Consider the following 27,565-nt stretch of genomic DNA (forward strand, 5'->3'; position numbering starts at 1 on the left):
AGGCAGCGAGCGTGCCCACAGCCCAGGAACAGAAGGGAGCCGGAGCAGGGTGGTGGGGTAGAGTCGTAGGGGTCAAAGGGGCAGGGCGGAGGAGAGCAGGTTATTAGGACATTGTAGTGACTTTGGCTTTCACTCTGAGGGAAATGGAAAGGCTTTGCAAGATTTTGAGCAGAGGAGTGAAAAGATCTGAGTTAATTTTTAAAAGGGACTCCTGTGTCAGACAAAAGGGTAAAAACTTTATTTACGATTTTAGGATATTAGGCAGTGGAGTGATCCGACTAGACCATTGTATTAGGAATAGACTGGAGGTAAGCAAACCGTTGGTTTTGATTATGAAAAAAAGCTAGTTCTAAACCTAGCACCTTGGACAAGACTAGACAGGCTTTTAGGGAAAGGAAAGAAAGCTGCTTCTAACATCAGAATCCCAGTGAAGTAGTCTGACTCTGCTGCCACCCTCTTAGAAAGTTAAAGAAACACTAAGCTGACAAGTAAAGTTGTTAGGGTTCCCAGTAAGGAAATGGGGAGCTGTTTGTGGGAAACACCAGTGCTGACGTGGGGCAGAACAAGAGTCAGACTGTGTCAGTTCAATGCCAAGAAAAGTTGCCACAGGTACTTTTCATCTTTGAAATTACCTATTTCTCCATCCTCTTGCCTGTCTTTGCCTTTTTATATTCAACCTCTTTGAAGACGAGGGATTCTTGTTTGAGTTTTTGCTTTACGTTAACTATAGCAGATTGTAATCTGTTCAAAATAATAATTTAGGAGCTCTTCCAAGCTTAGGAATGCAAAAACTTTTTTTGTGATTACTTCTGAAACTTGGAATAGATTCTTCAAATGCTGAAACAGATCTCGAATATTTTGTTATCGATTTTATGCGACTTTATCTTGTAGATTAGTTTTGTTTAAATAATTTCATGCCTCTTCTGGGAAACCTTTTTTCATATAAATTAAATCAGACCAAGTTTGAAATAGCCCATGACTTTTTCCTTTTGCTCTAAATTATTTATGACTTTTCCACTTGTAACATTTTGTGATTTAAACATAGTATAGAAAGGAAACCATAAATAGAGACTCTGACACTTTGAAAACAATGAGCACATCTATATTAAGATTATGAACAAGCTTGGAAGAATGTAGAAAGGCTTGGGAGTGAGAGACTCAGTGGAAGATTCTACAGAAGAGAGGGTGGATTATCGTGGTCCTGGGCAGAAGGGCAGCCAGAGGCAGTATTGTAGAGTAGTTAATAACCTGAGACTTCGGCATTATATGAGTCTAGCTTTTAGTTCATAACGTTTTGCTTACTATTGGTTAACTCATTTTTTATGTCATTGGAATAGGTTATTTACAGTATCTACCTCATGTTGAGGACTACATTACATAATGCATGCAAAGTGCCTCATACTTAAGCTCTCAAAACATGTTAGAAAATAAAAACAAAAGCAGAAAGTCAGTCTTGTCTTTTCAAACTTGTCTTTTCAACAAATTATTGTGAAGTAACTGGATATCCATGAGGGAAAAACAACCCATACCTCACAGCGTTTACAGAGATCATATTAAGATGAGTTATTAACATAAATGTAAAAGCTAAAACAAAAAGAACATACTTCCTGACTTCAGAACTTACTACAAAGCTACAGTAATCAAAAACAATGTGGGCCTGGCTTAAGGATGGGCATCTAGGCCAATGAAATAGAATTAAGAGTTCAGAAATAAACCCGTATATCTATTGCCAATTGATTTTTGACAAAGGCGCCAAGACCACTCAGTGGGGGATAGTCTCTTCAACAAATGGTGCTGGGACAATTTGATATCCAAATGCAAAAAAAAAAAAAAGAAGATGAAGTTGGACCACTTCAACCATATGTAAAAATCAGCTCAAATGTATCAGTGAAATTAATATAAAATATGAAACTATAAAACTCTTTGAAGAAAACATTGGGTTCAATCTTCATGACTTTGGATTGATAATGAATTCTTAGATATGACACCAAGAACATAAGCAACGAAGAAAAAATAGACAAATTAGACTTCATTAAAATTAAAAATTTTTATGCATCAAAGTATATTATCAAAAAAGTGGAAAATGCAATGTACAAAATGAGAGAAAATATGATTTGAAAATCAAATTTTGATAAGGTTTTTATATCCAAAATATATAAAGAACTCTTACAATTCAACAACAAAAAGACAGCCCAATAGACAAAAGAGTTCAATAGCTATTTCCCCATAGAAGACATACAAATGGCCAACAAGCACATGAAAAGATGCTCAACATCATTAGTCATTAGAAAAATGCAAATCAAAACCACAAATAAATATCACTTCACATCACTAGGATAATTATTTAAAAACAAAACCAAAAAACAAAAACAAAAGTGTTGTCGAGTGTACTGGATTGAGTAGTTAGCATTCCCCCACAAATCCACGTCCACCCAGAATCTCAGAATGTGATTTTATTTGGAAATAGGGTCTTTGTAGATGTAATTACGTAGGAAGAGGGCATACTGGATTAGGGTGGCCCCTAACTCCAAAGACCAGTGCCCTTGGAGGAGGCCATGGAGGCAGAGGTCGTGTTCTGCTGCCAAAAGCCAGGGGCCTCTGGGGGCGACTGGAAGCCGGCGGAGTCAGGAACGTTCTTCCCTGGAGCTTCCGAAGGACCACGGCCCTGCACATACCTGGATTTCAGTCTTTTAAGCCACCTAGTTTGTGGTGACGTGGCACAGCAGCCCTAGGAAACGAATACAGCAAGGGGGTGCGGAAAGGGGCGCCCTCGTATGCTGCTGGTGGCAACGTAACGTGGTCCACTGCTGTAGAGCACAGTTAGCCGTTCCCAAAACGTTAGACATGGAGTTACCATATACCCACCCTGTCTGCCCAAAAGAATTGACAGCAGGTACTCAGACACTAGTACACAAATGTCCTATTTGTTACAGTAGCACTATTCACAATAGTCAAAAGGTAGAAACAACCCAAATGTCCACCACGGGTGAACGGCAAACAAAAATATGTGTACATGCAGTGGAATGTTACCCAGCCTCAGAAAGGAATGATGTCCTGACATGTAACATGGTGTGGAGGAACCTCAAAACCGTTAAACCATCACGCCGAGTGACACAGGACAGACAGAAACGGTCACATGCTGTGTGGCCCCATTTATCAGAATAGTTGAATCCACAGAGACAGTAAGTCGTGGGTGCCGTGGCCCGCGGGCGAAGGAACAGGGAGAGACTGCTTAGTGGGTACCAGATTTTCTTTTGGGGGTGATGGAGATGTTCTGGAACTAGATAAAGGTGGTGGCTGCACAACATCGTGGATGTACTCAGGCCTACTGAATTGTACACTTTAAAATGTTAAGTTTATTCAGCCGTCTGTGATGGACACCTAGGTGGCTTCCACATCTTGGCTGTTGTAAATTGTGCTGCCGTAAACATAGGGATGCAGCTATGGTTCATATATACAATGGAATATTACTCAGCCCCTAAAAAAATAAAATCCTACCATTTGCAATGACATGGATGGACCTAGAGGTTACTATGCTGAGTGAAATAAGTCAGACAGAGAAAGATAAATATGATTTCACTTATATGTGGAATCTAAGGAACAAAAAGAACAAACTAATCAAAAATAGACTTACAAATATAGAGGAAAATCTGGCGAAAGCCAGAGGGGAGGGAGATTGGGGACTGGGAGAATGGGGTGAAGGGTTAAAGAAGTACTAATTAGTAGTTGATGGATGGGCATGAGGATGGGGAGCATGGCATAGGGAATGCAGCTAGCGTGAATGCAATGGCTAGATGGAGAGCCAGAGGAGAGAAAGAGCAATTTGAGGGATCATTTTATAAACTATATAAATGTCTAATCAATGTACTATATACTTGAAAGTAATAAAATAAAATTTTAGAAAAATGTCAAGTTTATGTTATGTGACTTTTACCTCCATTTTAAAAAAGACCAAACCATACGGCTTTTAGAAGCAATATAGAGGAATATATTTTGTAATCAGTGGTAGGCAAAACTTTTAAAAATAGAACCCAGAAAGCAATAACTATAAAAAGCAAAACAAAACAAAACAAAACAAAAAGCTAGGGAATTAGATTGCCAGGCACTATGAAGGCCACTTGAGGTTTGAGGTCCTGAACTTAAAGGACAGCGATCAGCATGGTTGCGTGTGTGTCCCTGTTTGTTTCCAGCTGCCGCAGGTCAGCACCGAGTGGAGAGGGTTGTACTACATCATGATTACTGGCTTTGCCAGGTAAGTATCCGTGCAGGGAAGTGATGGTAGCAACTGACGTTGGGGAATGTAAACGGAGGAAAAGGGGCCGGAATACGGCAGTGAGGGCTGAAGGACAGCAAGAACATGCTAGGATCAGATAGCGTTAGACTTGGTGGGCCTCCGGATGGTGGAGGCGGAAGCCCCACGGTACGTTTCGATGCCATCTAGGGGTGTGCCTGAGTGTATCGAGAGTTACTTTTATTTTACAGAACTGAAAAGTTCACAAAAGGGAATTTGAAACTGAGCTCAGACAATTGGTTATATACTTTCCTAGACTGTACTAGCTTTTCTCCGTGGTCCTTGAAAGCGTGTAGGAAGCAGCTTTTGAGGACTCGTCCTGTTACGGCTTCCTCAGGTGCATCTCGAGCCAGCGTGTGCTTCAGCTCCGAGGATGAGCCGAGATGTGTGTGGCTCCTCCTCAGTGCTCTGGCCAGCACCGGAGGGAAAGCAGGATTCTAAGAGTTGTTTGCTCTTTGACATTTTGGATTTAAAAGATTGTGATAAAAAATATTACTTGAAGAATTGTCATGTTTTAGGGATGGAAGAGAAGTTTACATAATCTACAGTTTTAGCTCCATTACTTTAACTGACAGCTCCTACCTCACAAGACAGGTCATTTTGTTATAGACAGCTTTTCAGGTAGGGGCTACTTTGTTTAAAAGCTCTTTTTATTGGGCGAAAGTCTTGATCTTGTAACTTCTTCCTGTTAGTTTTAGGTGTGAATTCTGAAATATTATGTGGAACAAGTCCAGTTGCTCTTGAACTTCCCTTTAAATAACATTTTTTTCCTTTTAATATTCTAATCAATAACCAAATCTATCTTCTTACCTTCACCCCTCTTCCACATAGCTCACCTAGGTGTCTACAGAAGATTCTTAACTGACCTCTCTGCCTCTCTGTCTGGCACTCATCAGTTATCGAAGTGGTAATATACCACGTTGTTTTCAGAGAGGGAATATATCCAAAACACACATAATAATAGTAGTACTAGTACTATTAGTAGTATTAAACGAGTCCTCAGAAAGCTCTTAGCAACGTCTGTACTTGTTACTCCTTAAAATAATCTTGTGAAGTAATTTCTGTTATTATTATCCTCACTTTTCTGATTTGGGTACAGGGCCAAATAGTTAACTAACTTGCTGAAGGCCATACAGCTGCTAAGCTGTAGAGCCAAGTTCAAATCCAGACCTCTAGATTCGGAGTGCACGCTCTCAACCACCACTTCCAGCTCTTTCTTCATCTTTCTTTCCTGAAACACCTCAGTGCCTCCCACGTAGGATCCGGTTCGGCCCGGCACGTAGCGCCCTGTGTGATCCAGCCCCGTTTCTCTTCTAGAGCTTCGTCTCCTACTGTTCCCACTTTCTTTACCGTCCCATAAACCTCGACTGCTTGGTTCACCCCAATGCCCTGTGTTTTTTCACATACAGGTGCTTTTACGACCACCTCTTTCAACTTGCTGATTCTTTCAGATTATTCTTCAGGACTCATTTCTGGAGACAGTGCCCATCGCCTGCATGGTCCTCCTTCCCCGAGGGATGGGGCGTTTCTCCAACAGCTGTTCCTTTGTCCCTAATGTCATCAGGAGACTATCGTTTCACTGACCACATCGAATGGAAACTACATGCCAGAAGCTCCTCAAAGACAAGGGCCACATCTTATTTTTCTCTTAAAAGCACTGATAGCCATGAGTTACACTCAATAAAGTTCTAAGTTTTTATTTTGTTTGCAGATGACGATTTGCATTGATGGCTTGCAGGATCATAAACAAAAGAAGGCACGTGGGGCTGCAACAACTTTCATCACTTGCAGAAACAGGAAGAACTTTCCTGGGCCCCGTAAAATCATCCAAATTTGTTATAGATGAGGAGTGTCATGAAAGTGTGTTAGTCAGTTCGGCAGTAAGGCTTCTGGAAAGTTTGGATTTATCCAGTGCGGTGGGACAGCTTCTCAATGAAGCCGTGCAGGCGCAGAATAACGTGCATAGAACTGGGACCAGCACTCTCCTATTCCTCGTCGGGGCCTGGAGCAGAGCTGCTGAGGAGTGTCTTCACCTGGGTGTCCCCACTTCATTAATAGTGTCGGTAATGTCAGAAGGCTTGGACTCTTGCATTGAAGCGGTCAGGTCCCTTCAGGTGCCTGTCCACAATGTGTTTGACGACGTGGACAGCACAAAGACATTTTCTGGACTTGAATCATCGAGTGGCAGTTCGTGTCCTTTTCTACAAATCCCTTTAGATGCCGGTTTGATACAGAAAGAGCATGAGGTCCGAGAGGTCGCCTCTCAGTCAGGGACCATTTACAATCTTTCTGGGAAGCCTGTTAAAACAGCGGAACTTTTTAGAACTCAGGCTAAGGCCGAAGCAGGTAAAAACACGTCACCGACCCCTCAAACTCTGAGAAGCAGTCTGCTCGCAGACACCCGCTGCAGAAAGTCGGTGCTGACCCACAGCAGGCATTTTAATAAGATGGATCATAATGAAAGGCTGAGCAAACCGGGCAGATTTCCAGAAGGACATGGTGCGGCCGCTCGGCCAGCTTGCAGCTGCGGTGATCTGGTGGCGTTGGAGGCAGGTCTGAGCCACGGCGATCACGACAGCATGGGATTCGTCAGCGAAGCTCTGCGGCTGCAATGCCAGCGGGCAAGCGGGTCACACCAGGGCGACTGCACGCCCGTGCTCGGGTTCGACATTTCACGGGTCTTCACCTGCTGCTTACCAGGTTTACCCGAAGCTTTTTCTTGTGTCCACCCCGGATACGTCACTGCCGTGTCAGTGCCCAGTACCAGTCTGATCCAGGAATTACAGAATCAGCCCCTCCGGGTGGTTCTCATTGAGGGCGACCTCACCGAGAGTTACCGCCACCTGGGCTTTAATAAGTCTGCAAATATCAAAATGGAAAGCATGAAGGTCCAACAGGACAGCTCAGAAGAACTGTGGACAAATCACGTATTACAGGTATTGATCAAGTTCAATGTGAGCCTCGTCCTGGCACAAGGAGGTGTATCCGAGCGCTTAATTGAGAAATGCACACACACGAAGCGGCTGGTGATCGGGTCGGTGAGTGGTGACGTGATACAGGCCTTCGCGGAGGCTTCTGGAGCAGTACAAGTGACCTACATTACACAAGTGGCGGAAGACTGCGTGGGCAGTGGAGTCCGTGTGGCCTTCTGGAGAAGCGTCCCCTCGAGTGGAGATGGCGTTGGCAGAATGGCAGTCATGTTGGAGACAGAAGGAATTCATTTGGTTACAGTGGTGCTCACGGGCCCAGTCACTGCACAGACGCAAAGCAAAGAAGATCGGTTCTGGACCTGTGCCTACCGTCTACACTGTGCTCTCAAAGAGCAAAAGGTCCTTCTGGGAGGGGGTGCAGCGGAACTGCTGTGTCTCAGCCATCTTCAAAGTCTCGCAGGGCGCCCCGTGAATGAAGGAAGCCTCGTCTGCTCGGGAGGGCTTCCTAACGCTTCCTCTTGGCTGGCCTCTTCCCTGGCACTCTACAGACCGACTGTGCTTAAATGCCTGGCGGGCGGCTGGCACAGATACCTTTCAACTCTCATGTGCAACACTGCCAGTTCCGCATCAGAATTTGAAGCCAGCACGTTCATTCAGCACCACCTACAGAATGCCACAGACTCCGGCTCGCCTTCATCTTACATCTTGAGTGAATACGATAAACTAAAGAGTGGAATTTTTAATTCGGACATTTCAAACAAACTGGACCAGATTCCAAGAGTTTATGACGTTGTTACACCAAAGATTGAGGCGTGGCGCCGAGCTTTAGATTTAGTGCTGTTAGTACTTCAGACAGACAGTGAAATCATCACTGGACTTGGACACACGCAGATAAAATCACAGGAGGCAGAGGGCCTTTTGTTTTTGTAGTGCGATTGGCTAAGTCTTTGGGAAATAATCTTTGGTAATATAGCATGCTAATAAGTTTTCTAATGGCCAAGTCCCGATGCCTAGAATGCTAGCTAGCTGTCACCAAGAAGAGAGGATTGATGTCTGTCACAACTGTGCAGGGCGGAGGCTTCACAGGTCCGCCTGTTACTGTTCTATGGGATGCTGCAGTGTGCAGGAGACACTTCGGCCAGAGACAAAGGACTTTTATTATCCACAGCAAACGCAGCAACCAGAGCTTCAAGTTGGTTTGTGTCAGTCCCTCGTCCGTGTAAATCCCGCAAGAGCACCACGAAGGGCTGATGAGGGCAGCCTGCACACGTCGTGGGTTGTGTCACAGGAGAGAAACTGTCCTTGGCAAACAGGGTTCTGGACTTTGAGTTTATCATCCGCTCCGACTGACTGCCACAGTCAGGTAGATAACGGCCAGTCAGGACCTTTGGGACAGGCTTCTAACTTGTCGACCACCAGAACGTCATCTATACGGTAGCCCCGCTTATCCGCGGGGGATAAGACCCCCAGTGAACCCCTGAAACCACAGATAGTACTGAGCCCTATATGTGATTTTTCCTTAAAGCAGCCGCGGTCAGAATAGAGGGGGGAGGAGGTATGAGGGGTGTAGAGGGACAGACCCCCTCACGCCGGTGAGCGACGCTTTGCATTTACTTTCGGCTTTGGTCAGCTGCCCTGCTTGTGCTCAGCATACCTGTCTCTTCAGTCTGCGCAGAGTTCTCCTCCCTCTTTCTGACAGCCTTTGCTTCAGCTCCGTGGACCCCTTGGCCTAGGAGCCACGGTCGAGTTTCTTCTCCGCTGGGGCCCTGGGCCTTGCTGCCTTGTCATTATGTAACACCCTCCTTCCCACCCCCGGGTGAGCGAGCACAGCCACGACGCCGGGCGAGCGGCCTGTGTTGACCCATCTCTCACTGCTCAGCCCCAAACACTCCTTAGCAGGTGGGACAGTGGGGGCCCCGTCCCTCTTCTCTTCCCTACCATTTGAGTGGAAGCATTTGCTGGTGGATCTCGGGGAATCCTTTATCTCTTAACTCAGCCCATTTGGGGCCCTCAACTTTTTCAGAAAACCGTGGCTCTGTCAGCCAAAACTACCCAGAACTGCCCAGAATCTGAGCTTTACCCTGTTCACAAGCGAGCAGGTTAGCCTGTTCACGTTTCACGGGACACTGGCAGAAGACATGGAATGCCTGGGTCAGAGACATAGTAGCCAGAGCTTCATGTTGGTTCGCGTTGGTCCCCTGTGCTCCCAAGTCCCACAGGGGTGACAGAGCCCAGATGAATGCCTGCACACATGGCAGGTTGTGTTACAGGAGAGGAACACTGAGCTTGGGCGAGTCACAACTTTTATCGTCAGCGGACGTAAGCCTTTTGTCACATTATCATCCAAGCCCACCCCCAGCAACACATCCCTGAGAACCGGCTGGACGAAGAGCGCTCAGTCCCCGGCAGGAGCGTGCGGGCGCCCGGCCCAGCACAGTCCGCTGCTGCTGACAGCTGAGCATCATGAGGACTGAAGTGTGAGTGTGGCTTTGGGAACTGAATATTAGAAGAGCTCTGGGAAAGTCATATCGTAATTAATTGCCTACCATGTTCTAGGCACTCTTCTAAATTCTTTACATAGTGTATTAATTTGCTAGGTTTGCTATAACGAAGTACCACACACTGAATGGCTTAAACGACAAAAATTTACATTCTCTCAATCCTGGGGCCGAAAAATCTGAGATCAGGGCGTTGGCAGAGTTGGTTTCTTCTGAGGCTTCTCTCCTTGACTTGCAGATGGCTGTCTTCTTCCTGCGTCTGTTCATCTTCCCTCTGTACCTGTCTGTGTCCAAATTTCTTCTCGTAAGGACACCAGTCATATTACCAGTCATATTGGATTAGGACCCTCCCTAACGACCTCATTTTAACTTGTTACCCCTTTAAAAACCCCGTCTCTGAATACAGCCACTTTCTGAGGTACTGGGAGTTAGGACGTCAATGTATAAATTTTGGGGGAGACACAGTTTAGCCCATAACACTTATATTATTTCAATCTTTGCAACATCTGTTTTCTCTATAGGTGAGGAAATGAGCTTAGTATCGTTAAGAAACTTGCCCAGGATCTCACAGAATGCAGTAGACCTAGAATTTTAAGTAAGATTTTATTTGGCTCCAAAGTCTGTATTTCTAAGCTTTAATTGTAATATGAAGTTTTATTTTTTTGTTTTTCCATAAGGTAACAACAACAAAATAAGAAAACAGTGGTTTATTTATAGAGCTAATACATATGTATTAGAAAATGCAATTTGATTATCCTCATGCTTGGGTAAAAGAATATTATTTTTGGTTTCATGGCTATCTTAAATATGATTACATGAAAACCTTGCACAGATAGTCATTCCAATTAAATATACTGTCTTAGTTCAAAGTCCGAATAACAACATTGAGTGTTGAACTGTTTTTAAAAATAAAGTGTATTATTTTACTTGGGTAGATACTGACACTTTTACTCTCCTGTATACTATTAACACTAAGTTTTTGTTAAAATATGATAAAGATTATGAGCGCTACTAATATTAACAGATGCTCAGCTCACTATACAATAGATCTTTTTTGTGAAGTTTGTGTTTGCATAGTTAGTACTACTAAATATTTAGTAAAGTATTGTAATAAATACTTGGAGACTAGAAGTCTTCTAATATAGATGTTTGTTAAGTCACATCGCAGGAGAATAAACTTGGCTTAGTTCTCAGTTCCAGCTCTACCACCTTCTAACCGTGAGATCTCGGGCAAGTTTCTGAACCTTACTAAGCTCATTTCCTCATCTACAAAGTGCAGAAAGTAGATGTTGCAAATATTGAAATAGTATGTGTTATGGGCTGAACTGTGTCTCCTTCAAAATTTATATACATCGATGTATGAATATTGTTTTCTCTAGTGGTTATGTCACAAATATAAATATAAAATTAGCGTCTTGGTTTACAGAGGAATCCTCTGTGAGTTTGGTTAGTATGAGTTCATTCCCCTGATGGAGATCACCTCCCGTTACCCTGGCCAGCGTCTGCGGGCACGCAAAGCTGTGATCACAAAACCCATGCCGTCTGGCACTGCCACCCTGAGAGACCCTGGACCTCTGCGATCCCCACTGCTTCCCTCTCAGTAGATAGAGCCACTTAGACTGGGACAAGGGCGTGAACCAGTGAGCCAAGAACTACCGTAAACGTACACGAGCGATTAATGGCTTTGGAAAGTCCCAGAGGGTGACAGTGAGACTTTTTAAAAACTCCTGTATTTTAGTGACATACCCTCAAACATTTTGAAATACTTTTCAATGAGCCATTCTTAAAAATCTAGTTTCTTTATTTTAAAATGAGTTTTTGCCTGTGACCATTTAGCAATATGTTTTTATGAAGCTTTTTAGACAATGTGGGTCTTTATTTAGAGCAGAAAATGTATTAACCATTTTAAGTGACTCCTGGGATAACAAGAGGCCCTTGTGCAAGCGCAGGCGTGCCCGTTGGCGTGCGCCACGGCGCCTCCCTTCCCGGCTCCTAGACTTGTACGAGCTCTTGCTTCGCGCCTGGCTTTATCGCTGATCAGTTTATTGTACGTTCTGGCACCTTCATTCTCCCTAAATACTTTCATTTATCTCCTCAGAGCCAGGCCCCATTCTTTTTACCTTTTTATCCTGACTATGGCTTGCCTTTTCCTCTTTCCCATTCACACTTCCGTGCTGGGATTTTTTTAACATTCGTCTTTTAATTCTTTCCATTACTCTTCAAGAACATTTGTAGAGGAAACTCTTAGTCTCTTTCCCCTGAAGTCACACCAAGGTAGCCATTATCAGTATTTGGGGTACGGTTTGCTAAAGCCCATTCTGTGTGTGTGGATGTAGATAAGTTTCTTACAATCCGTAAGAGGGACCATACTAAACGTAATGCTATATAATCTACTACTTTTAAGTAACATAATAAAAAGTTTCTCCAATATCATTACGTAAATTTCTGTAGAATAATTTCAGTGGCCTCATGTCTTTCCAGCACAATAACCTACCATGATTTAACTCATTTCCTGTCGGGCGTTTAGTTCAGTCCCAGATTGGGTGCTATTATAAACAAGGCTATAAAAAGTGTATTTGTGGCTGAATCTTTCCTCTAATTCATGATTATATCCTTTGGATAAATTCTTAGAGATGGATATTGGATCAACAGGTGTGTGGACATTTTAGCTTTTCTTATATATTTTTACCAAATTCTTCCAGAAGGCTCTGCAAATTAAAAGTATCATTTTCACAGCCATTCTCAACACTGAATATTATTTTTAAAATTTTGACTAATTTGGGTGAAAATGCAGTCTCATTGTAATAAAACTTTCTTCGATTATTAATGAAGAAAAAGGGACAGTGATGTTTCTTTATATTTTTTAATGTTTTAAAAATTTCTATATTTTCTTTTAATTTTCTTCCTTTGGTGTTATACTGGAAAGGTGTTTGCAAGCCCAAGGTTATACTGCGATCTCCTGTATAGATTTCTAGCAGTTTTATGTGCTTATTCATCTTTCACATTTAAATATTTAGTCCAGCTGGAATTCATTTTAGTAGACGACATAAGACGCTAAAAGAACTTTTTCCAAACGGTTACCAGTTGTCCCGACATCATGCTAGGGTTTTCGTTGCCCACTCAGATCTTCCTTAGCAGTGAAGAGGAAATACCAAAAGAAAAAGACAGATCATGTTCTCAGTTGCTAAGGAACATTTTCATGTCTTTCTAATTACGGATTCATACCAGTGTTCTGTCATTCTTTTCTGCTACTGTAGCACCATATTGGACTGAAAAAAGAATATAGAGAAACTTGTCACACTAACAGTAAAGAGAACAAAGGCAGCGCCCTTTATAAAAGTCTTCCTGTACTATACTGAGAGCTACTGTCCCAAAAAAGTGTTTTAAAACACACTTTTGCTTCATAAGGGTCATCGGAACTTTACTCTCAAAAACCTAAAAGATTTCTTCTTTCTTTTGACCTGTAGGAGGCAAACTTCCACTCTTATGCTCTTAAAAATTTGACCTGGTTTATAATCCACAAAATGAAAGGTGAAATTATTTTAGTGTGAGCGTGAATATAAGGGCAAGAAAAGTCAAAGATAGTTCCTTTTTCATTATTGTAGGCTTTGAGATGGTCAGAATCCCAACTCTGCTATTAACTTGCTGTAATTCGGGAAGGGGATCCAGGTTTTCTTGGCCTCTGTTGTCTTAGCTTTAAATCATAAAGATTAGTGAAGTTGTCGCTATTATGCTTTCCAGCTCTGAATTTTGTGATTCTTGTTACCAGTTGAATCCCTGACAGATTTTGAGTGATGGTGAAACTCATTTGAAAGGGGTCAAACATGTTAAAAAGCGCTTCTTAAAAGATTACAGTGAGAAGACTAGACTTTAAAATTGATTGTGGAAACTTTAATACATGATGTTTATGACATTGGGGGTTCAAAATTGGCCAACTATAGATTCAAACTATTATAATAACTTATTTTATTGCCAACCCAAAAGTAATACAGTAGAGAATGAAATTATCCAATGATATGAAAGAGAATTAATTTATATCTATTGGCACCGCAGCCATATCAGTAGTTTACAGTGGGTTCAAAAGTAGAATATAAACTATAAATTGGCAAGAAACCAGAATATAAAATATAAAACCTGAAGAAACCAGAATAACATATGTATCTCTCTTGTGGATGGGTGATAAGTTAGTGGATATTAAAAAAGAGAAGCTATTAAACACAAGATACATTTTCCCATACTACGAGATAAAAATGTTTTTGAATGACAGAACTAAATGTGATACAGTATTAAAAGTTTACTATTTTAAAATGTGTCAATACGTATAATCCAGGCAGCAATGGGGGCATCTCCCTCAACTCGAGTAAACCTCACCCAAATCTTAGTTTCAGTAACTCCAATATCAAAATCCTTCTGAGGATTTTATTGTGCCCCACCGACTTTTGAGATAAAAATGTTTTTGAATGACAGAACTAAATGTGATACAGTATTAAAAGTTTACTATTTTAAAATGTGTCAATACGTATAATCCAGGCAGCAATGGGGGCATCTCCCTCAACTCGAGTAAACCTCACCCAAATCTTAGTTTCAGTAACTCCAATATCAAAATCCTTCTGAGGATTTTATTGTGCCCCACCAAACACATACACACGCACAATCTTGCTCCAATAATGCATGGCAAAGCAGCTTTATAGTCGTATTACAGACGAGTTAGAGTAGAAAGTACCTGAAAGATAAAGCTCAGTGTTGGTGAGCACGTAGGGGAGCATGTACTTAGTGCATTGCTGGAGAAAATGCAAATCAGTTCAACTGTAAATTGTTAATGCTATTCTAAAAAAATGGAAGCAAACCAAATGTTCCATAATGGGGAGTATTTGGACAAATAGGATATATTAATATGATGGAATGAGTACTGTGCTACTTTTAAAAATGCCAAGTATACATTTTACTCTGACACATGAACAAGTTTATAAATAGTGAGAAAAAAACAGAACTCAAGATAATGTTAACTTTATGGCTATGTAAAAACAACAACAAAGATGGGAACCTAGAGAAATCTAACTTGAATGCTTATTAATTCATAAAGTTACAATTTTTAGAAATGACAATAATTCTAACTAGTAGTTATAATTATTCTGTTTTGTGTTTTGTCTCTATACACACTAAGACCAGTTGTTCAAGCCTAGTTGAATTGATTTTAATAATTTGAACTATATCCAAATGTTTTTTTTTTCCTTTTAGAACTACTTTAAGTCAGATTTTTCTAATGCACTAGTTGAATTGAATCTAGGAATAAATTAGATATCTTTAAAAGTTTATTACTATGTGACATTCGGCACTGCTCAAAACTGTCAAAATTATAAAAAGTAAAATCTGAGAAACGGTTACAGCCAAGAGGACCATAAAGAGACATGAGACTAAAAGTAACGTGGTGTCCTAGGTGGATTCAGAATAAAATATGGACTCCAGTTAATAATTACGTATCAGTATTGCCTTATTAGTTTGGGTGTACCATACTACTATAGGAGGTAAATAACAAGGGAAACGATGTGAAGGTGGGGATGTGGGAATTCTCTGAACTATTTTCACAATTTTTCTGTACACCTAAACAATTCCGAAATTAAAATTTTATTTTTAAAAAATATATTAGTATATTCAGACAACAGTAACACCATCTAATGTATTGAACTAACGTACTACATAACCAAACTTTGTTTTCTGTTCGTGTCTGCCTGACAAGGTGAAAAATTCCCAGGTCGTGTCTGTGGTCATGCAGTGGATCTGGAGAACACTCTGGAAACAGAAGCTACTCTTCGGTCGCGAGGAGGACGCCTTGTTAAGAGCGGAGGCTGTCAGAGCAGCGGGACCGGTCGGAATTCACTCCAAGGGCGCAAGGCCACCCGACTCTGGCTTCTAACAGAACATTCGTACTTATCAACATGCAGAGTCCTAACTATCATACTCTAACGTGTAGTAAAGTCTACTTCAGGCTGTTTTGAGGTTTCCTTCTCTGAATTTTTTTCCTTTTCCATTTTGTTTGCCATTTTTCTTGGCAATCGCCTTTTTAAAAATTTCCAGTGTGTTTATCTGGTGATGTGAAGAACACTCTTTGTACACTGTCCATTACGAATGAAAGGCAAATTGGGAGTTTCACAGTTTGTTGACAGTATTGAGACTGGTTTGATGTCTAAAAAAAGGAGACCGGTTTCCTGTTACCCTCAGAGAAGGAGGTGGAAAAGGCTGCTTCCCAGTAGGTTCCGCTCTGGACCGTCAGCACACGAGAAGGAATGGGCAGATGTGTGGACTTCCCCTCATCACTCTCACTAAATATGCTTTAAAATCATTTCTTTTTAACATATTACAAATGTTTTAAGTTAGCGTGTGTGTTTTCTTGTTTAAAAGCAGTATAAACCCCTGTTGACAAAGCCGTTTATTTTCTTAGGAGTAATTATTGGTGCCCTGCAGTATCTCTAAAACTGCCTTAGGAGAAGCACATGGGCCACTTGTCAAATGCCGACTCCCAGCCCCACCTCAGGTTACCGTTTGTAGTAGCTCTTAACCCTGGCCACACAAGAGAATCATCTGGAGAACCTTTAAAACTGCCAGTGCTCCAACCTACTGCAACCCCCAGATTGCCATTGATCTATCTGGGATGAGGCCCACGTATCAGTGTTTAACTCCCCGTGGATTCTGCTGGTGTGTAAGCAGCATCGAAATCACCAGTCTTGTGTGTGGAACCAAACTTAATTAGAAAAGCCTGTACTTTACTCCTTAGGCCCTATTCAAAAAATGTTGGCTTCCGAACATGCGACGGTCACATGACTCTTACAAGCATAAGGCTGAGCGAGAGAAGCCAGAAACAAAAGAGGACAGACGTACCGATGGGCCTGACCCCGAGCAGGTACAGGGTCTTGGGGGAGGACGGGTGAAAATGGTCCGGGGTGAGATAAAGCGGATGGTTGCACAACACAGTGTGGTGCAAACCGTGGGCGCATACGCTGCGAAGTGGAGAATTTTATGTTGTGCGGCGGATATCTCGACTTTTCAAATGCCACTGAGACAGAGAAGATGCGGTTTAACCATTTTTTGTGAATTCTAGAAACAGAGACTCACCATTGATAGAAGCCGGGTCAGCACTTAGCCTCGGGGCAGCGATGGCAGGGTTCTTGTTCCCAGGGCGGATTCCCCACGGGCTCATTCATTGTTGAGCATAATATTCATGATCTGTGCTTCGGGAAAACTAAGTTGTCAAGAGAAGATTAAAAGATATTCAGGCTCCTGCACTTGAGAATGCAGGAAAGAATCTATCTTAACCTATAATAAAAGCAACTCTAATGAGACAGGAAGGTAATGTTAGACAGTAGAGGTCGTGTACTATTGGGATTGTTTACCAAAGACGCCCGTAGAATCTGCCCTCGGGATCCGCCGAAGGAAGACTAGCCCGGCTGTAAGATCAGGTCTGTTTTGGAATGCTATCTTGTAGTAACTGGCCAGATAATGTTTTGAGACTTAATCCAGTTCTTTGGGTCTACATTTAATTTATATTTACTTTTTATTCTAGGAAATAAAAAGACAAAAGAAAAACTAAGAGAATCTCAGGTTCTTGTATCAGGATTCTTGCCAGAGAGAATTAGCTAATTCATATATTATTTTAGTCATAGCAAACCTTATTATAATCTGTTTCACCAGTCATCAAAGTGAATTTCCTAAGCTCGACTTAATTTTCTTTTATATTGTTGCCAATAAATTTTTATTAATTGCCATTAATATGCTGGTCATCGTAGACCCCTTCCTTTCTCCCCTCGCTTCTTGCTTTTCCAGGCTCCATGAATTTAGTCGTTTCCCACTTACTTTCTTCACAAGCTCCAGGGTTTCATCACTTTATTACTCTTCTTATATTTCTGTAGCTCTACTCATATTTTTAAGACCTTTGGTTTCCAGAAATGACTACAGTATTGTGAGGTTCTGGAAAACATCTTCTTCCTTTTGTAATCATGTTTGTATGCTAAAACAACATGTTTCGCCGTTGACCCCTCTGGTTCCAGGATTACGTGTTTAGAATTGAGTCAGTTTAGCATTGCCACTGATTTCATAAGCTGTTTTGCATGCAATCTATTCCCTTTGAAATCTGTTCGCGCATTTCCAGAACTCCTTATTCCATTAGCCACTTACAGACCATGACTTTATAGTCTAACATCTAAGGCGTATTTATTTTACAAAGAAAACAAACATTATTTAAAATTTGCTTTGTTCTTGAGAGGTCAAAGGAATTTTTTTTAGGTTCTTTTCTCCAATCTCTTCATTTTATAAATGGGGAAACTGAGGCCTAGAGAAATCCATAGAGTTAATTACTGATAAAGCCAGTTTTCTTCCATAATTCTTTCTTGCTTCATTGTATTTAATTTGCATCTTTATTCCTAAACAATATTTTTAACATGTAGGCACACTGAGCCCCGTTTAATTTCTTTAAAACTTCTAAGTAAACCATTTAGCTCATTTTCATTACCAGACGTTCAAGCTAACTAGCCCAGCACCATTTAAGACGTTGTGTTACCTCAACTCTGAGAGCTTCCTCACAGCAAAACAAACCTTTTTTGTTGTCACTGTTGGTTTTTAATGTATTGTTTCGTTTTTTTCCACCCTTACTGAATTTTCCAAATTGAACTGCTCCAAGTAAAGACCCACCCCTTCACATCCACACACTGTTTCCTTTTCCAGGTGCACGCTGGTTAATAACAGCCGACAGATGCTGAGCGCCGTGTCGATTGTCCCCATTTTATTGACGAGGTAACCGAGGCCCAGAGGTGTTCTCCATGGCAGAGCAGATGAGACCTGGGCTTTCTTATTCTTATGCAAGACCTAGCACTTAACTTTTTATAGATTCCTTTAATAAATTCTTTTTTTTTTATGTGTTGCCAAGCAGGGAATTCTAGGTTGTAGATGGCAGCTAAATGGTTTTATAGCTAAATTATCGTCGCCATAGTCTATGGGGGGAAATTTGGAACCTCCATTTTTTATTTGTTCATATGTTGGAAAATGACCTAGCACGATTACACCAGTCAGCTGTTGCCGTGTAACAAACAAGTAACCGCAAAAAATCCCGGTGGCATTTAACAAAAGCATTTGTTTTGCTTGTGGGTCTGTAAAGTGGGTAGGCAGTTCTGCCACTGCCTGCAGGGCCTGGCTCTGCCTCAGGATAGGTTGGGACGGCTCTGCCTAACATGTGTTTATGTGGCAGCCCATAATAGGGGCAGCTACTACCCAGAGTAAGTTCATCTCATGGTGATGGCATAGGCGCAGAAGAACAAGCAAGACAGGCAGGATTCTTGAGGTCTGGATTTGGAACCTGCGTCCTGTCACTTCCGCCCCAGCCCATGGAATAGCCGAGTTCACTTTCAGTAGGAGGAACTACTAAGTCACAGGTCAAGCTCCAAGTTATGATAAGAGGTGAAGAATCGAAGCCGGTGATGCTGTCCACCACGAGAGCGTCTAAAGAGCCGTGGCCTATGGGCAGACACTCCCCAGTCTCACCTCCACAGAGGGCGTGTGGCCTGGTTAGACTGCCCCTTCTCATAGGGACGGAATTCCCTTAGCTGGCTGGCTGGCTGATTCCTCAAACCATGAAAAGGGCATCTGCCTGTTAGTTACCTAACAGTATATCCTTGACTTCTGTGCTGCCTCATAATTATAAAATCTCAGTTTGGAAAACCATATTTGTGGAAGATTTTCTAATGGATTATCTGTTCCTCATAATAGTCGTTAAGCTCTCTGACTCCACTGAAGAAAAGGAAATAGTTTATGGACCTAATTATTAATTAAGGTTGACATTGGTATGCTGTACACATTTCAGTTTTTGAAGAACTGTGGAAGAATTTTCTCCTGGCTCACAGAAACAATAATTTTCTGGTCTCCTGAGAAATTGGCTTATTTTTATCTTACAGTCAGTGTAATGTAACTGATTATCTTTCCATTCTTAATTGGCCACTAGGAAGCTCTGAGGCAAATTTGCAAACAATCTTTACTGGAGCACAGAGCCTACCGTGGTATATAGTGTAGCCATTTGTGTCAGACTTTGACATATTTAGCTTCAAGTGGGTTAAAACATATGAAGTCCTTAGAAGTGCTTGGCACATGCTCTATATGTTTGCCATTATTATTGTTGCTGCTGTTGTTATTATTAGCTGGATATAATTAAAGTGAGAGAATAATATATGTTTGCCATTATTATTGTTGCTGCTGTTGCTGTTGTTATTATTATTATTAGCTGGATATAATTAAAGTGAGAGAATAGGATCTTAATATCTGACCTCCTATTTCATTTTGGAATAAAAAGTGCTGAATTTGTCTGCTGCTTTTCAAGACTTGTAATCGCATTACCTAATTGGTAAGCAGGCCAAGTATTGGATGGAGAAATTTCATTCTCCTTTGGCTCAACTAATATTTAACTGATTAAGTGTAAGCTTTTATTGTTTGGACCAAAATAAATTTCCACGTCTTGCCAAGAACACTTCATCAAAGACGGGGGTAAATGTTACAAAAGAATGGGCAAGAGATTGGGACTCCCTAACAGTCTGACGGGGTGGGGGTCGGGGAGGACGAGAGCCCAGCAGGGAGCTCCCTTCACCACGGCTGGCGTTTGACCTCAGCTGGCCCGCAAACTCCCTTCCCTCCTGTGTTCAGTGGCTGGGAGAACTAAGGGGTAGGGTGAGAGCGAGGAGTGAGAATCAGGGCTGATGACCTCATTGACAAAGGCACTGTCCCCACAGGGTCTCCTGCCGGGAACTGACCAGGGCTCTCCCAAGAGCTGGATGCTCCCCTGCCTCGGTGCTGCCCACAGACAAGAATCAGAGCCGAGAACACAACTGTCAGTCCCCAGCCCTCCAAGTCTTGTCCAGAAAGAAGGACTCAAATAGTCCCCTGCTAAATGGAGCAAGGAGTCAGGAAAAATTTCGTCATCAATCTGGGGCTAATTCTGTTACTCAAAATGACAGATTTTGATGAAAGGAAAGCTGAATAAAAATTTTAAAAAAGAACATAGCATGCAAAAGACTCTTGAAAAATGTATACTGGAAGAAGACTATCCAGGATACAATTTCAGGTAATAAGTTACAAATTTATGATAAATTAAAAATTTGAGTAATTAAAAATACACTCTAAATTAAAGAGTATATTCACAGTAAGGAGTCTACAAATATTTTATATCTCAATGAAGAAAGTATGGGGAAAAGCAGTAAAATGTAGATAATTAAAATGATGTTAAAGTGTAGTCTAATTATCTACATTAAATTATAGATTAACTAAATTACATGTAGATAGTTGGTTTTTTAAAGACAAAAATAATGCCATGCAATTTTTTATGGGAAACAGTTGGCAATATCTATAAAAATGCCAGTAGGAGGACTTTATCCTTTGTGTGATATGTGTATAAAATGTATGTAAAGTTACATATATATAAAATGATGTATGTATGAGATTATTTATTGCAATATCATTTATGAAGGTATAATATTGGAAATAACATAAATGCCCATTAATTGGAGACCAGCTAAATAAATTATGACAATGGATACGTTGGAATATGCAGCCATTAACGAGAATGAGGCAGACCTTTTTATGATAATCATGTCATATAATACAGCTCCCCAAGGTACGATATGAAGGAGGTATGGATGGGAGACCGTGGAGTACTACCATTCATGCCAAACTATTATGTGTTTGCTCCTTTAAAAATACACACCTCTGGAAGGATCCACAAAAAATGGCAAAAGCGCTAGCTGCTAGGTGGACTGGGTATCAGGTAGATGGATGTGGGCAGGTTTGTATCTTGAGTTCCTTCTGAAGTTGATGTCGTATGCATTTAAAGTCATTAAAACTAATATTAAAGGAATAATAAACTCATCTGAAACAACAAGGAGCAAATTTGACACAGATGGAAGCAATCTGCGATACAGAGAACAAGCTTGAGAAAAATCATGAGAGAAGAAAGTCAGTCCAAAAAGGAGTGGAAGACCGATCACGAAGATCCAACCCAGACACACTGTTGCCAAAGTGTATATACTATGATTCTAATTTTTAAAAATAAAGCTACACGTACAGACCCCTTTGCTTATGTTTGGTGATTATCCACTTACACATAATTGTGTAATAATAGCACTTGCCGTGTCCCAGGCACTGTTCTGAGTGTGCCCTGTGTGCCTGTGCTGCTCTCACAGCGTCACGAGGTGGGTGTCAGCCCCACGTACGGATGGGACTCCACGGCACTGAGGTCAGCTTCTTGCCCCACAGTCGTAGCTGGTAAGTGACGGAGCTGAGAGTTGCACCCAAGCAGTGTGAGTCCCAAGTCTGCCTTCTAAGGTCATGCTACCTCCCGTCATATACAGAAAAACGTATGGCGGGATAAGCAGCAGTCGGCCACTATCTGGAGAACTAAACTTGTTGGGAATTTTTATTTTCTATATTAATATGTTTATATCATTTCAAGTTTTATCATAAAATACTGCTTTTGTAATCCCCCCCGCCCCGAAAAATAGCTACAAATTGAAGAGGAGCGTAAAGCAGTAAGCAAATATGTGAGACCACTCTCCCTAACTCACCCTTGTTAGCAGGAGTTTTGTAAGAAACCGTGTCTTTGTAAGAAATCCACAGAGCCTGTGGATTTCCTGCACGTCCATATTTAGGCTTTGGTTAGCTAGTTTGTAAAGCTCTCTGGTTGTACTTTGCTTCCTGTGGCACTCTCTTTAAACAGTGTTCCAGGTGTTGTCCCTCCAACCTGCAGTTTAGACCCCTAAACTGCTAGGTTCTGGCCCCTATGTATGTGTATGCAGTTGAACCTCGCTGAGCTCTCGTCAGCATCAAAACTAGCCTGGATATTGGGCCCTGTCGGCAAGGATTACTCTCGTACCTTTCTCATTTCAGTTAAACAAGACCAGCGTCCTGGTTCAGGCTGCTGTAACAGAATCCCATAGACTGGGTGGCATGTAAGCAACAGAACCACACGTCTCACAGTTCTAGAGGCCGGGAAGGCCACGAGCAAGGCGCTGGCACATCTGTCGTCTGGTGAGAGCTTGCCGCTGGGTGCATAGATGACCATCTCGCCGTGTCTTCACATGGTGAAGGGGACCAGGTATGTCTCGTGGTCTCTCTTATAAGGGCACTAATGCCATTTGTGAGATTTTCACATTCATGACATAATCCCCTCCTGAAGGCCTGACCTCCCAATACCGTCACCTTGGGGATTAGGATTTCAGCATCTGAATCTGGGAGAGACACAAGCATTCGCTCTGTAGTAAGCAGCATAGATCTGTGGAGGTGAGCCTTCCGAGAGCCCCAGCACTTCCCGACCACCTTTCCGAGACATCCGGACTGAAAGCGATGCCGTCAGTTACCCTCCCCTGCTCGCAATCCCTACGTTACAGTGCGGTTTTTATAATACTTTAGTACAAGTGCGATAGAAGTGGATGATGCTGTGCCGTGCCGTCACGTCAGTGCACGTGAAGCAGCTTGCACTGGCACATACCAGACGTGTACAGATGTCTGCCGGTTAGCGGTGACGGGCACAGACGCTGGAGTTTACGCTCTCCATGGGACATCGTCTGCAGGGCTGGGTCCCTTGTGCCTGAAGACTCCTGGTGCCGATGGCATTCGCTCCTTCACAATGACAGGATATTGTTTAGTAAGACACTAAGGCTTACATGCAACATTTAAAATGATTAAGAACAAGCAATTATAAAATCTTAGGAGCATCTTTCCCTCTCAGAACCTAGACCTCTGCCGAGAGCCTAGACCTTAACCGTTAAGATAATGGTGGAATGAAGAAATCTCCTTGATGCTGGTCTCAGCCAGCTTTCTTCAGGTGTAGTAACTGCCATTAGTGGCACGCAGCGAGAATGTAGGAAGACAAGGAGCAGCTGCAATCGCTGTAGGTGTAACAACGGCTCTGTCTGTGTGGATGGGGGTCCCAGCCTGAACTTGAAGTATGTCCACCCTCTCCCACCGCTGGGTTGTCAGGAGACCGCGGGAGTCTGGCTTGGAACAAGCCCCGTGTCCCGAACGTGCCCAGACACGTGGGGCAGTGAGTGCCACCCGCTGCGGAACGTCAGTGCACGTGATGACGCGGCTGTCTGCGTAACGTGGGCATGAAGGAGAGAGGTTTTTCTTTTACTTTCTTCAGTCGACCCTTAATATGCATAGTCGTCTCTGTGTTGCCAAAAGTTTAGAAATTACAAAAAGCTGCGGGACAGAAAATGAGCTCCTGGTTGGCCCGGTGTCCTTAATGTCGCAGCCTGATGCGTTAACCCTGTATTCTGTCCTTTTACTTCTGGAATCGGGTGCTTGTTCCGCCGTCTGACGACTAAGAGTCGTTTTTAAAGTATAATAGTACAAGAAGACACAGACCAGAAGAAAGCATTGCACATGTGATTTCCTGTTTATAGATTTGCAAAGTCCATTAGGACACTGATTAAATGATTAATGGGGAAGTATGAAACATATCTAAACAATGTGCTCATTAAAGTTTTTACAGAAACGCATGGAACAGCTTGCTCCAAAGTGTGACTTGGAGGAAAACATCCTACTGCACCCATCTATGCACACGCAGGACAAACCCGAGCTGACGATGGGTGGATGCCATTGTTTGCATCCATCGAGAAAGAAGTAGCAGTGTTAACACTTCATTTAAAGATTTTTCCAAAATATAATACTGGGATGCTGAATTTTTTAAATGACAGCATATTACGTGTCAAATTGTCCAATAACACTTCAGTTTCTCTTTCTTTATAACCTCACCCGCAATTCTCTGTTTGGTTTTTCTACCAGATTTTGGAAATAAACATGCAAGAAATTCACCAAAATTAAACCACCATCGTTTTCCTCTTTCTCACCTCAAGCAGGTGCTGACTGCTTCCCTTTTTCTCAATGTTTCTGGTATGTGGAGTGAAGGGCTTTTGGAATTTCAGTGTTTGGAGTTTTTTTCTCTAAAGCACAAATTAATCTTGTATAATCTGTCCAAGAATTTCTATATGATAGTTTCTAATCTGATTAAGAGTGTTTTATGTATGCACAGATAATTCAAAGAAAATTAGTAGCGAATACCCATTATCAATAAAATAAGAGAAGGACAAATCTACGTTCCCCCCCCCACCCCACGTCATCTATAGCAAATATGGCAAAAAAGTTCTGTGAAGCCTTTAAGGAAGAAGAAAGAAAGAAAAAGAAAAGAAATAGATGATTTCCAAGCTTAGAAGATTTTTGACTTCGATGAAGCTGTAATATAACTAGTTCAAGGGAACACAGATTTAAAAGCAATTTTAAATGTTGGAAAACAAGCTGCGTTTCCATGAGGCTGCCGTTGGAACATTTACCGATGCCAGTTCCTGCTTTTAGAGCACATTGCGTCCTCCATTACCAGCCCCTCAGGCGACCTGCTGCAGTCTACCTTAAGGTTCGTGCTATTTCTTTTCCCCAGACCAAAAAGAAAAGAAAAAACTTGTTGCCAAATGAAAATTTTTATTAGATATACTATTCCCCAGCTAGTTTTTTTCTTGTTGCCCAATTACGAGGATAAACAAGTAATTTCTTCCGGGTTCTGTGTCTGAAATGCTTCCTCGTTGTGAAGAACAGAAAGACGCTTTGTCTGAAGTGCTTTTTATCATACAGAGACTCATACAAATGTAAGTCGACATCATTACCAAAATCACTTGGTGATATGTAGTTTTTCCTTTGGTTTTAATTTCTGTCTTTTATCCCATCATTATTTTCTAAATAGTCAAAGCTGCTATATTGGAATTATAATGTTATTTGGTTAGGTTGAAAATGTTAAACGTTTTTGGTTTTGCCTTTAGGTAAAACTAACAAAATATTCTACATTGGAAATTTTTACTCTAGATTGAGGCTGGTGTGTTGAAAAAGATTAGAAAACACAATCTAACGATCTCATTTTCTAAGAAGTAGTTTTTCCCCTCAGTTTTCAGTGATCAACCGGCTGCTTTTACTGTAGCTGTCAAAACGGCCATGGAAGTAAAACGCCGTAGCGTGCGGGCGTCACGCATAAATCTCGTCTTATACTTTCCGGCTGTTCAAGCTGTGATGAAAGTCAGAAGAAAGAAGTCGGTGGTCATAGGAAATGATTTCTTTTCTTCGTGTTTATAAACAAAGATGTCCTTCAGGAAACAGAGTGTGTGCAAAAGATGGCAGAGAAAACAAGAACAAATTGTGTCTGTTCTGTTTTTGGCCTGTGTCCCCTTCCTAGGGGGTCCTGTTTATAGCAGTACTACAGCAAGGACACGTTTTATATATTAAGCATGTAATCTGCATGCCTATCAATTTTTTTCTGGTTTATCAAAACACGTTTCATACCATGCAGACGCGCCTTACTCCTGACGTTTCGCCTGACTGTTGCTTCAGAGTTTCATTACGATATCCTAACCTAATTTTTATCATCAGCCTAAGTAAAAATAAGAAGGGAAGAAGTAAACCCATTTTTTAAAAAACATAATGCGTTACAAATAATAAAAAGGATTTGGGGGTTCACAACAATCCATGTCCCTGGGATGGACAATTATGGGGGCTCTCAGGTCACGAATACTAACCAGAACAGAGACATGTTCACAAAACAGACCATTTCATGGGGAGTTATGGGTCCTTCGTGTATCTTCTTCAGTTTTTGCTCATCTGGAGGAGACTAGCATGGAGGAGCCAACACCAGTAAGAGAATGTTCTACATCCGACACTGTATCCCTTCCTCTGACCGCCCACTTTTCCTAAATCTGGGCCATTTTTGTTCTCTTCACCTTTAAAAACCCATCAAGATGAACTTACCTTAGAATCCACATCGAGCCTGAAGAGTTGCAGAATATGCCACCCCAAGATATGCCACTTGGTTATTTTGAGCTAAAAGCACTAAAAAGCAGTAGACGCAAGAAGGCTGCTCAGATCTCCCCTCTTCTCCCTGAAAGCAGGAGATAAAGCTCCCACGTGAAAGATGCGCCCCCTACTCCTGGAGGAAAGGGACGTTCTCGTCACCAGAGCCCAAGAGAAATCTGTACAACAGACCTCGTTAAATAACTCCCAACTTCCGTTAGTCTCCACGTGCATCTCAGCTCCTTTTCCGCAGTCACCTCTCTCTGTCCAACCTAGTCCCTAAACTCAGACCCAGCCGCGTCTCTGGCGCTTCATTCACCTGTGAAGGCTCCGTGTACGTGTAAAAATAAAACCTGTATACTTTCCTCCTGCTAATCTGTTTTATGTCTACTTAATTCTCAGGCCCAGCTGGAGACCCTAAGAGAGTGGGGGAGAAGTTTTGTTGCCCTCCAAGGCCAGTGTAGGTGTGACGTCATGGCTCATTCTTTTAAACTAATTTTTCTTTTTAGCTGGCTGATCATCTGCTCCATCTGGAATGAGTATTCCTAAGGTTAGGATTGTGGCAATCACAGCGCTCATCTTCGAAACGAGCCTACTTACTTTCTGTTTCTTGCTTTTACTTGACTTCCTGCCTTGGGTGGGCATGAAAGCAGGAGGCACTCGAGCAGGAAGTGCGATAAAGGCTTTCAAATAGCACAGTGCAATAAAATGAAACATGCATACAGTTTCCCACATGGATGTTGTATATGTCAACAGTCAACATTTCCGTTAGTAACCCGTGATGGCCTGCTTAACGTTTTTATTATGCAAAAGTGTTTTTTCTAGAAAAATCACTATTAAATTTTTTTTTAAATAAGGAAAGAGACATACTATCTATGTTTTAAGCAAAAGATTTTATTTTTGTAGGCAATTATTTTTAATGATTTAAATTTTTTCAGACTGTGAGTGCTTTCTTACTCATTATAATTCTCATTTAAAGGATCGGCTTATCC

At 41.8% G+C, this 27,565-nt stretch overlaps 1 protein-coding gene across 11 annotated transcripts in view; it reads left to right on the forward strand.

Annotated features, from left to right (window-relative positions):
- Positions 1-26,948, forward strand: part of BBS12 (Bardet-Biedl syndrome 12) — a 28,890-nt gene extending 1,942 nt beyond the window's left edge. For 2 of the 11 annotated variants that reach the window (XR_003048078.1, XR_003048072.1), the window contains 3 exons: positions 6,003-9,698; positions 15,457-18,503; positions 20,483-21,813. Coding sequence is in view for 1 of the 11 variants with exons in the window: in XM_015593916.2 (XP_015449402.1) it covers positions 6,019-8,151 (2,133 nt within the window). In the remaining 10 variants the exon portion in view is untranslated. Of the gene's footprint in view, positions 1-6,002; positions 12,559-15,456; positions 18,504-20,482; positions 21,814-22,631; positions 22,840-23,472 lie in introns of those variants that run through there. The other 9 variants (XR_003048079.1, XR_003048080.1, XR_003048073.1 and 6 more) reach the window with 8 other exon arrangements.
- Positions 26,949-27,565: the final 617 nt, after the last annotated feature.

Source organism: Pteropus alecto, unplaced genomic scaffold (assembly GCF_000325575.1).
Source record: "Pteropus alecto unplaced genomic scaffold, ASM32557v1 scaffold17, whole genome shotgun sequence".
Classification (NCBI taxonomy): domain Eukaryota; kingdom Metazoa; phylum Chordata; class Mammalia; order Chiroptera; family Pteropodidae; genus Pteropus; species Pteropus alecto.